The 10,930-nt window shown below is 35.4% G+C and overlaps 1 protein-coding gene across 1 annotated transcript; it reads left to right on the plus strand.

The window, feature by feature from the left end:
* The first annotated feature begins 1,591 nt into the window (after positions 1 to 1,591).
* LOC121960612 (inositol monophosphatase 1-like) lies at positions 1,592 to 10,294 on the plus strand. Its single transcript, XM_042510398.1, has 9 exons — positions 1,592 to 1,645; positions 1,960 to 2,078; positions 3,214 to 3,347; positions 4,476 to 4,580; positions 4,831 to 4,876; positions 5,101 to 5,209; positions 5,421 to 5,529; positions 7,069 to 7,220; positions 9,050 to 10,294. The coding sequence occupies exons 2-9, from the start codon at positions 2,016 to 2,018 to the stop codon at positions 9,166 to 9,168; spliced, it is 837 nt and encodes a 278-aa protein (XP_042366332.1). The 5' UTR covers positions 1,592 to 1,645; positions 1,960 to 2,015; the 3' UTR covers positions 9,169 to 10,294.
* The last annotated feature ends 636 nt before the right edge of the window (positions 10,295 to 10,930 follow it).

The following is a 10,930-nucleotide window of genomic DNA, read 5'->3' on the forward strand; positions in this document are numbered from 1 at the left end:
AAATAAAAGGAAGGTCAACAGCCCTAACACTACTTCCTTTGTGCTACTTTTTTACTGCTTTGTGGTTGTAAAACAAGTTTCAAAGTAATTATTATTTTCCAAAGACGTACATGAAGTAATGTAAGTGATTAGAGAGGTCCCAAGTGTCATGATACTGTCACTGTCTTTTTCTGTTAAGATACTACAAACATTTGCTCTTTTACATTATACCAATATTAAAAAACCAATAATAAAGTATGTTTATTTAAGAATGTGTCATTTAGATAGATAGATACTTTCAATACTTAAGTATCAAAAGTAATTATATGTTATTAAATATATTTAAGTATGCTAAATATTATACATTTTAAGATGTTTTCTCAAGCAAAATTCTTCTAATAGGTGGCTTTAACTTTCTACCAAAATCATTTTCTGTTAAGATATCTGTAATTTTACTGAAGTACTGCAGTTTCAGTTCATCCGCCACTGCTAAATTATGGGTGTGTCTAACAATAAGCAAATTTTTGGGATTTTACCGGACTAAAATGAACAAAAGTACCTTTGCTGTTCTGAAATTACTTGCAAATCTTAGTATGAGTAATTTCTCCTACAGAAATTTGCATACTAAGCTTTTAAAGGTCAGTTCTGACATGGATCTCATCCTTAAATGCCAACTCAATACTAAAACACCTGAAGTCTAAAAGCTTTCACATGCTTGACTTCTAGTCTGTCCATTAACACATACTGTGTCTGTGCTGCCACCTTCTGGCGTGAAGAGGGTTTGCATGTTTATTAAATCTGTTGGGATTTCAGAAACTTCTAAGGCATACCATTTCTTTTTATCATGCCATTTTATACAACATGCACCCTCCTTTAAATTTGTAACTAAAATTAAAACCACAGATACGTTTGTCAAATACCTTAAAATACACAAACAAGATTGATGTAAAGTATGGGTTATCTATGCTCTAGCATCAGTATTAAAAAAAAAAAATCCTAAGTATAATAAATACAGCCTAATAGTTTATGGTAAATACAGTACCAGAGTGAATTTAAAAAAAAAAAAATCAACAGCAAAAAAAAAAAAAAAAAAAAAAGATTAAAATAAAAAATTAAAATCCAGTTAATAAATAAATAAATAAATAATAACGTGACATAAATGTTAAGAATAAACGTGTTCATTCTAAAAATTCTGGTTGCTTCTTTTTTTTTACTCACAGCATTTACTGTACTTGTGCTTTTATTTTTAGTATTTCCCACATTTAATATTATGGGATGACATTTGATATCTAAGTATAATAAATTTATAATTTAAGACTTTTTAATTTATCAAAGTCATTCTCTGGTTTGATATCTACACTATATATACTCAAATATGACTTTTAGGTACTTTAGGTACTGCATAATATATAAAATATACGTAATATAAAAACTCACACACAAAAAATAATCTATTGCATTTTCCTCTGACACTCGTGGATGCATTATCAGGAAGTTGGTTATTGGTTTCCTGTACGGATAAATGACATTCTTTCAGCCAATGAGAACAACGATTTTACAGCCACCGGCATTTTTTGACCAATGAGACTGAGCGTTGCTTCTAGTCCACCCCCTGTAAAGCTAGCTAAAAGTCAAAACTGTCAGGTCGGTCTGCCTGAAGCTGGAGGTGGGTTGAGTTATCATTGACTCATTCAAACTCAAACTGTAGTGTATTGCAACGTAAATTTGCTGTCAGTACATCGATAACCGGCTACTTAATTTTGTATTTGTAGCCGTAACTTTTGTCATAATACTCGACGTCAGTTTATTGAAAGCTAACTAGCATAGAGAGCTAATTCTGCTAAAATTAACTGACAACATCTACGTTGTTGTCGAATAGATTTACTGGTTGATTTATCCGTTTTTCCAGCTCGTAGTTTTACATGATACTGCTTGTTTGATTGTGAACAAAACCTTCAGTGTCGCATCTTCCACCAACAGGAAGTTAATCTGTAACTATCTGGGAGTATTACGTTTGCTCCTCATCCATAATCAACATGAGTGATCCTTGGCAAGAGTGTATGGACTATTGTTTGGAGGTCACCAGAAAGGCTGGACAGGTGAGCAAAAATAGCAATTTCACTGCTCTTTTCAATGCATTGGTCTGGAAATTACGTTATTTTGTGTAGTACAGTAATAACTAAGTTTTGCATTCACTGTTAATTTTATCACAGCAGTAATAACCTGCAGGTACGTCATGATGAGAAAAAGATTTCTCCACAAGTTTTCACTGACTAGGATCTGTGCATACATTAAACATACAATAAACATATTAAGAGGAATAACAAAAGAGCAAAGTACTGCAACACTCAGATATAGAATCAAAGAATCACAATAAAAATGTGACATAAATACTTAAAAAATACCGTAACAGAAAAATAATATGTAGAATATAGCTGTTTCAGAATAAGTGGTACAGTTTACTGTAGGGGGAGATACATAAAAGAAAACTTGAGATGAGACATTATCACATGCAGTGAAAAAGACTTTTTGTTGCTGCAAAGAGAAAGCATTTCTTAAAACAAAACTCAGGTTTTACAGTATGTTTTTTATGTTGTCATGAAGTAAAGTTAAAATGTCATTTAGCTATATTATATTGATACTTACATTCACATCTGTGGTTTGAAGCATAATCTTATCTACCTGCTGGTTGTTTGCACAAAGTGGATATGATTCCACAAGAAAGTTTCTCATTTTTTTAAAATAAAATATGTTTAAAGGAACAATTGGCTGCGTTTTCAGTCAATTTAATCTGTTAATTGTTTGTCAGATTAATCGTTTGTGCTTTAGAATGTCAGAAAATAATCAAAAATTTCCTCCCCAGTTTCTCAAAGTCTGAGGATATGTCTTTAAATGTCTTGTTTAATCACTGAAAAACTCAGTGTAAAAAAACATAAAACAGAGAAATGCAGGAAATCTATTAGAGAGCATGAAAACAACATTTTCTGATATTTTATCAAATATCAATTATTAAAAGTTGGCGATTATTCTTCTGTCAGTAGACTAATAGATTGACGAACCATTGCAGCTCTAATTAAAATACAATAAAGACTTTGGAGCTTGCACCTGATCATTTCTGACCCATCATTGCATATAACCATAACATACAACACGCTAGGCTTAATTAAAGCAGCAGCTGTAGCCAGTCATCCAAAAAATCCCTCGCTGAGTTTGTCATCGTTGTCTTTCTGCCAGATGATCCGCGAGGCTCTTCAGAAGGACATCGCCGTCATGCAGAAGAGCTCACCAGTTGACCTGGTGACCGAGACGGACCAGAAAGTGGAACAGCTCATTATATCCTCCATCAAGGAAAAGTACCCGACTCACAGGTATTTAACGAGACACATGAGAGATGGTGTATGAACTGCTTCAAAGTACTGCAGGACATGTGACAGTGAAAATTTACAAAGTCTCTCAAGTTTGGTCCTTATTTTCATGCAATTTTTAATTTTTAACAGCTTCATTGTACTTAATGCTGCATTTAACAGAATTTATTTTGCTTGTAATATGTATAATCCTGGCTGAGTACTGTACTGTACTGTACTGTACTGAGTTGCAAAATAAACAAACACAAATGATTAGACATCAAAAATCTATACGTTGTAATACATTTGATTTTTAAATATTTAATTTATCCAGTTAACTTTAAGTATGAAGATCTTAATGCTGTAACCTTCTCTACACAACCTGAAATACAATCTGTTGAGGGTGTACTTAAGACTTTATATATTTGTTGAAATATTTATTTTTGTTGGACCAAAAGTAGGTAGTGGTAAGTGGAGGGCTGAAAGCGGAACCTACCGCAAGCAGAGGTGGCGGGCGGGATCCAGGATTTCTCAGTGAGGGTAAACAGTAGATCTGCTGCCGGCTTTTCAGAGGTTTTTAAAACATTTATGCTGTAAAACATGTTAAACAAAATATTACAGGGTTCCGCAGAAATGAAAATCTTGAAAAGTCGTGGAATTTCACAATCACATTTTCCAGGTCTTACAAATTCATGGAATTTGTAAAATGTTTAAATATAGTTTGAATCTGATAAAAAAAAAGTTGCAAGTGTGGTAAGAAATAACATTTCTTATTATTGATTTTGAATTTGTGTTCATTAAAATGTGTGGAAACCCGGTCCGTAATTTAAAACATGTCTGGAGGGGGACTTTAATTAAATTCTGAAAATAGTGGAAACAGCCTGTTAAATATCCATCTGGTATAATAATAGAACTTACGTCAGGATTTTAAAACTGCCTGAAATTGAAGTTAAAATACTTCAAACATGACCTAAGTGGTATCTACAAGGGAAACTTTACCTCATAGCACATAATGTAAACTCTCTTAGAAAAATGAAAGTAAACTTAGCAGGTACACAGTATCAAGTGCAATAGTAGCATCCCTTTTACACCTCAGGTTAAAAATGCAGGAAAAAATGTTTATATTGTGGTTTTTTTTTTCTGATTTTGAAGCTTCATAGGTGAGGAGTCAGTCGCAGCAGGTGCTCCCAGTGTTCTCACCGACAATCCCACGTGGATCATCGACCCGATTGATGGCACCACCAACTTTGTTCACAGGTACTACATGCACTTTAATACAGCATAAAGCATTAAGAAGCCTGATCCGGCACTGGATTTGTTTTGTCTTTGTCGCTCCTTATCTATTTTTATCTTTTAATTAGGTCTCTCTTGGGGTGTCCTCTCTGTCAGGGATAATTAGACGACGTAGATGAAACTGAACTGATAATAGAAATTGACTCCTCTGAGCTTAAACCTAAAGGGAGTTCATTAAAGGAGTGTTTTTACATTGTAAATGTCTTTTGTGCAGGTTCCCATTTGTGTCTGTATCAATCGGCTTCACTGTGAAGAAAGAGGTAGGTTTTATTTCTTGTGAATCTTTTTTTTTTTTTTTTTTTTTTTTAAACATTAACATCTTAATTATAAGAATCATTAAGATAGTAATTGCCCTGATAACCCAGTGTATTTCTGATGAGTAGTGCTGGAGTTTTCTCGTTTTGTATGGCTCTTGTTCTATTCTTAGCCCTCCTCCCACACCTCATTTATCGCTGCTGTTTTCTGTGCTGCTTCTCGCTCTCAGATAGAGTTTGGGATTGTGTACAGCTGTATCGAGGATAAAATGTACACAGCACGGAAAGGAAAAGGAGCATTCCGCAATGGAGAGCCCATCAAAGTGTCTGGACAAGAAGGTAAATAATAATAATCATGAGGTGTCAGTGTTGCAGTTTTTTATAAATCCACCAGGTGGAGCCAATGTCACAGCCAGATTATTATTATTATTAACAGCTCAGCATGGTGAAATCTGACACACTAGATGTTCATTATTAACTGTGATTTTGGAGGAGCAAACAGGCTGACATTTGTTCATTTTTTGTTTATTTTTGTGTGTTTTTATCCAAGATATCAGCCAATCTCTGGTCCTGACAGAAATGGGCTTCAAGAAGGATCCTGAGCATTTCAAGACAATGCTGGCCAACATCAGGGCCATCCTCACCATCCCTGTGCACGGGTAAATATACACTCGTGCACAACATGTCAATCCTATTACTCCAGAAATACAACAGGAGAGTAACTGGTGTGTCTGTTTACAGTGCAGCCAAACAAAAACATGTTGTATTGATGAAGAAGTTAGTCAGAAATAATTACAACCAGAATCTGATCTTATGTAACATACAGTTAGGGTTATTTAACATGCAACAGCAAGACAATATAAGTTGAGGTTGGAGGTGTTGCCTTCAGCTCTCTGTGGCTGCTCCATTTCAATTTGTTACAACCTTTACAAAACAAAACCCTCTTTATCCCCAAAGAAAAGTCGTTAACGTGTTTGCGTTCCTACACCAAAAGAGCTTGACTCAGTCAATAAACCTGTTAATAACCGTTGCTTTAAATGATCATTCCTGTCACTGTGTGTGTGACAGGCGCAGCAGCATCGTGATAAACAGAGAGAGAAAAATAAGTGCTGATTGGACAAACTCAAAATCACCGACCTCTCTATGCAAACAAAATCAGAGCTTACTGACTCTAACAAATATCAGATTTAAGATGAAATGGCATTCGTCAATTGCAAGAAAACAAAACACGAATATCTGAATCCCGAACTTGAAAACCAATTAGTAAACATCTGATTAGCCGAATATTCGGGCCCAGCCCTAAAAATTACTAAAACTAGAGAGACAATGACAGAAGGTTAATACCAAAAGCAGTAAAAATACCATCTATAAATAGTAACACTGATGCGGTTTAATTTGATAAAAAAATATTAAGGATTATAACTTACATACACACTAGGCTTGGGCAGTATCTCTTTTTTTCATATCTTCATAACTTCCTGACATTTCAGTGGGGTACGTGGAATTTGGTGGTATTTGTGTAAGTGAAAAAAACAAAGTCGAGCTGCTGGTGACAAAACCTGGGTGATGTGATTAAGCAGCTAATTCGCTACATTCCAAAAGCTATATTAGCTTTTTTTTATCTTATAAACTCACAAAATGTGAAGAAAGGAAATATTCTTACATCTGTTAGGAAATTATTAAACAGAATAATTCAACTGTACACCTTCTCTTCTCTTTCACCGAACTAAAAATAGCTTAATTGCCTTGTTAATTTATCTTTAAATCATTCACGCTCTACAGAAACAAAACCATCATAGTTTGTTCATTGTTTTGGCAATCACCAACTCTATTTTTGTCGCAATAAACCCTTAGTTCACTGAGTTAGATGTCAGACTATGCTGTTTCTGGTCGACTGTTTACAGTCCTGTAACGTTATCCCCATCACAGTCAGCCACCATCTTTCACAGCTCTGCTGCCAGTTCCAGCAGTACAGACTGACCTCTGGTGGTGTATGCTGTGCACTGCATCCATAGGCTCAATACAGCAGCTCCATAGATCTGTGGATTTTTGACAGTATTTAAAATGATACTTTTTGGATTTCTAAATACCACAGTATACTTTGGTAGAAGCCAAAACTCTTGAACTAAACCATACGGAGGTTAGCAGTGTATCCCGTGCTGTCAAATGCAGAGCAGACATCCCATTTCCATCCACAGTATCCGCTCCCCGGGCAGTGCAGCGGTCAACATGTGTCTGGTGGCGTGCGGATCGGCTGATGCTTACTACCACATGGGCATCCACTGCTGGGACATGGCTGGAGGAGCTGCGGTTGTTACCGAAGCTGGAGGAGTTATCATGGACATTTCAGGTGAGTCACCGAGAAGATTTGAGCTGTTTTGCTAAACTTTTCAGAGGCTGCTGACTGAGTCACTGGGTGAAATGAAGGAAACACATAGCAGGATGATTGACTCATGGAAAAACTGCAGGATTGCTGAAGGAGAATGCGAAAATAGGCTGCTGTTCTCTCAACGCCAGAAGTTATTAATATTTATGAATTATTTATTAAAACTAATTCTTGTTATTAGTTTTTATCCCTCTTTCTTCTCACAAATGAAACAGTTAGAGTTTGGGAGCTGCTAGTGGTTTTGTACTTGAAACAGGAAGCAGCAGGGCTTGAGAAATTTGGTGTTACATTTGTGTAAGACTGGCACTGACATAAAGGGTGAGATTTAGGATGCCAAGGAGACTGTTTGTCAAGTCTGCACAGTTAACAATTGCAGTGCTAATAAAAGTAAGCACAGTCTTGATTTCTGTCAACACACTCCTTTTTCCATATTATTAAAAAGTTATGTGTGGAGGAGTGAATGTATGTGGTGGAGAAAACTTTCTGATTCACTCTCATGTTTGAAATCTGTCACACAAAGTGTCAAATTCTAAAATGAGTTGGATCACGATTCTTGGATATTAATCACACACTCCTGCTTCATATTATTTATAGCCCAAAAGTTATCAAACGTATGTCCAATATTGCCCTTGTGTTCACATTTGTGTTTGTTTACATAAAAATATCAACAATAGCCATTAGCCAACATGATGCCAGAATGAACAACAGGGTTTGGCAGAATATTGAGGAATGACTCTATTAGAGCTGCATCAATAAAACAATAAGTTGATCAGTAAATCAACAGAAAATTAACTGATTTTGATCATTAAATAACTGTAGTCATTGTTTTTTTTTTTAAGCAAAAAAACAAACATCTTCTGGTTGTCATGCCTCTATAATGTGAGAATTCGATGCTTTTCTTTTCCATTTATGATAACAAACTGAATAACGTTGTATTTTTGGAATGTTGGTCAGATAAATAAAACCATTCAAGGCGTCACATTGGACTCTGGGAAATTACAAAGGGCATTTTTCACTATTTTCTGACATTTTATTGACAAATAAATTAATCGAGAAAATATTTAGCAGATACCATAATGAAATTAATTGTGGATGTAGCTGTACTCTATAACCCTGTACAAAATGTTTAATATTTATTTAAAAGCAATGCTTGTTACCAGTACCCAAGTGGTCAGTTTATTTATTGTTTTAGTTGGCTGGTTTTATTTTATTTATATGTCCTATTGATGTATGATATTTTGAAATTGTTTTTCACAATCCAACTCCAATGTCTGAATATTCTTCAGGATTAAACGTTTTTTGCTTTTTTGTATAAAATGGTACTAAATTGACAACAATGTCTATTTTGTCTGATTTGTGTCTAATGTCTAATTTGTTTGGGACACAATAACGTCAATCAAAAGTCTCTATCCTGACAGGGCCAGCTGTGATTTAACAGTGTGAAAACCTAGAGATTTTTTAGACGCGAGCCTGCTTACAATGACATTTTAAGCAAATCATATATAAAATGCAAATGAAACAGTGCCATTTAAAAAAGTGAACGTTTATTTTGTCAAGAAATAACAGACGTAATAAATCTACTCGTCAGCAAACGGATTCAGAAAGGAATTAAAATTTTAGAGAAATGTGGATCTTCCAACACCGAAAAATGGCCACAACAGAACAGTAACTATGGAGGCAATCAGCTCATTTAACACATCACAAATTTCAAGTTCTAAGTTTACAGTCTTGCAACAACAAAATATGACCAACTATTACAGCATTATTTATTTTTTCTTCACTCTTTCATCCAGGTGGACCGTTTGATCTCATGTCTCGCAGGCTGATTGTCGCCAGCAGCAGAGCCATCGCTGAGCGCATCGCCAAGGAGGTAACACAGTTTCACGTTGGTAGGGATGACACAGATGGCTAGTAAATATCATCACCTCCTCTACCAACTTTACACGTATTTAATCATAGACTGTTTTGTATTTAACAAGTCATAATTCAGTCTTTGCCTTAAGAACCAAACGATAAACTTACCTCTGGAGAACAAAACGAGTTTGTTGGCGCTTAAGACTTTCAGGCATCTTTCTGCTGTCTTGTTGTATTTCTGCACTTAGCCATTCACAGATCCAGACTTTATTTCTTTTGTAACTTATTTGGACAGTAATTATATGGTTTGTGATTAAGGCATTATGTCTGTATGTTCAAATATACACTTTTTTTACTCTGTTGTTGTTAAAGTCAGCCATATTTTAGTATTTATGATATCAAATCACAGATAAAGTACTTCCTTACAGCACCATTTAAGTAACTGTAGATTAATTTTGTTCGGTTTTGACCAATAATACTGTTTTTCCTTGTAAGATTTTATCTTAGGTGATTGTATTTAGCTGAATTGATTAAAATACACATTTGTTTACCCAGTAAAACATTTTTTTAGTGCCATCACTTCTTTGCAATGTAGTCAAAGGGGACCTATTACGCCTCTCCTTATTTTTTGTCATAATATTACAATGTTGGATGTTCATGTTAAATGTGGCCAAAGTTTCAAATAATGAGGTAAACATATGTAAAAGTCTCTGTTGGCAAAACTCTCAGGCTTCAAACCATTCTGAATACTCCGTTTCCCATGTTTTTTATTCTACTTCGGCCACAATCAGACGTCCCCTCGTGATGGATTTCTTTTTATGGTTGACTGCTCCAGGCACGCTACTGCCTTCACTGCTACATGTAGCTACATGCTAGCGTCAGGGAAACATCGAAACTTGGTTGCCGATGTTAATTTGTCCCAGATTTTGGATCATATTTGTGCTGTCTGGTTGTGTGTAGAAGCTTTTATTGGTGATTTTTAAATGAAAAAAAACAGCTCCTTCCTCCCACTGTACAAAAATGAAGCCAAAATATCCTGGATGCAGCTGATGCCATCATGTCCTGGTGACCTCATGCAGAGCCAGAGTGTGTGTAGTAGCAATTTTCACGAGCACAGCGGTTCACATACAAAGCTGTGAATCATGACGTCACACTTGCTTTCTGTAGAAATAAAAACTACTTAAAACCCAACTTTTTAAAAAGAACACTTTTACATACACCTGGGTGATAAAAAACTGCCTATAATGACAGAGTCCATCTTTGGGAAAAAGGTATTTGACATGTACTTTGAGTTTTTAGTACAAACCAGTACAAACCAAAATGCATGTATTAAGTAGAAAATGGGCATAATAGGTCCTCTTAAATGCAAAAAATCTGTACACCATACATTGTGTACGAAAAACTACTGTACTGTATAACTGCAGCTTTATCAAGTCCAGACAAAATGCACTGATAGCGTCCTTGAAAACATGTTAAGCATGTTTTGCTTGTTTTTAAAGGACTCCGTTTAAGACCATAAATAGATACAAATACTAATTACTATCATCTGTTCAGCGTCTTTCTGACACACAACAGATGTATAAATGATGTCAATAAAAACCCTGAAGAGACAGGTGCTTGCATGCATCCACCTGTTGACTATCACTGCCAACAGAAATAAAAACCTGAGTATGAATATTTGTGCAGGAAAGTGCCGAGCTTCTTTGACTGCACATGAGAGTTTTGGTGTCATGACTTGTTCCCTCCACCATCCATAACACCAAAGACATGAAAAAACAACACTCAGTAAAATCTGCTTAGGCATGCTCCTGTGCTCCCTT

Source organism: Plectropomus leopardus, chromosome 21 (assembly GCF_008729295.1).
Source record: "Plectropomus leopardus isolate mb chromosome 21, YSFRI_Pleo_2.0, whole genome shotgun sequence".
NCBI lineage: Eukaryota > Metazoa > Chordata > Actinopteri > Perciformes > Serranidae > Plectropomus > Plectropomus leopardus.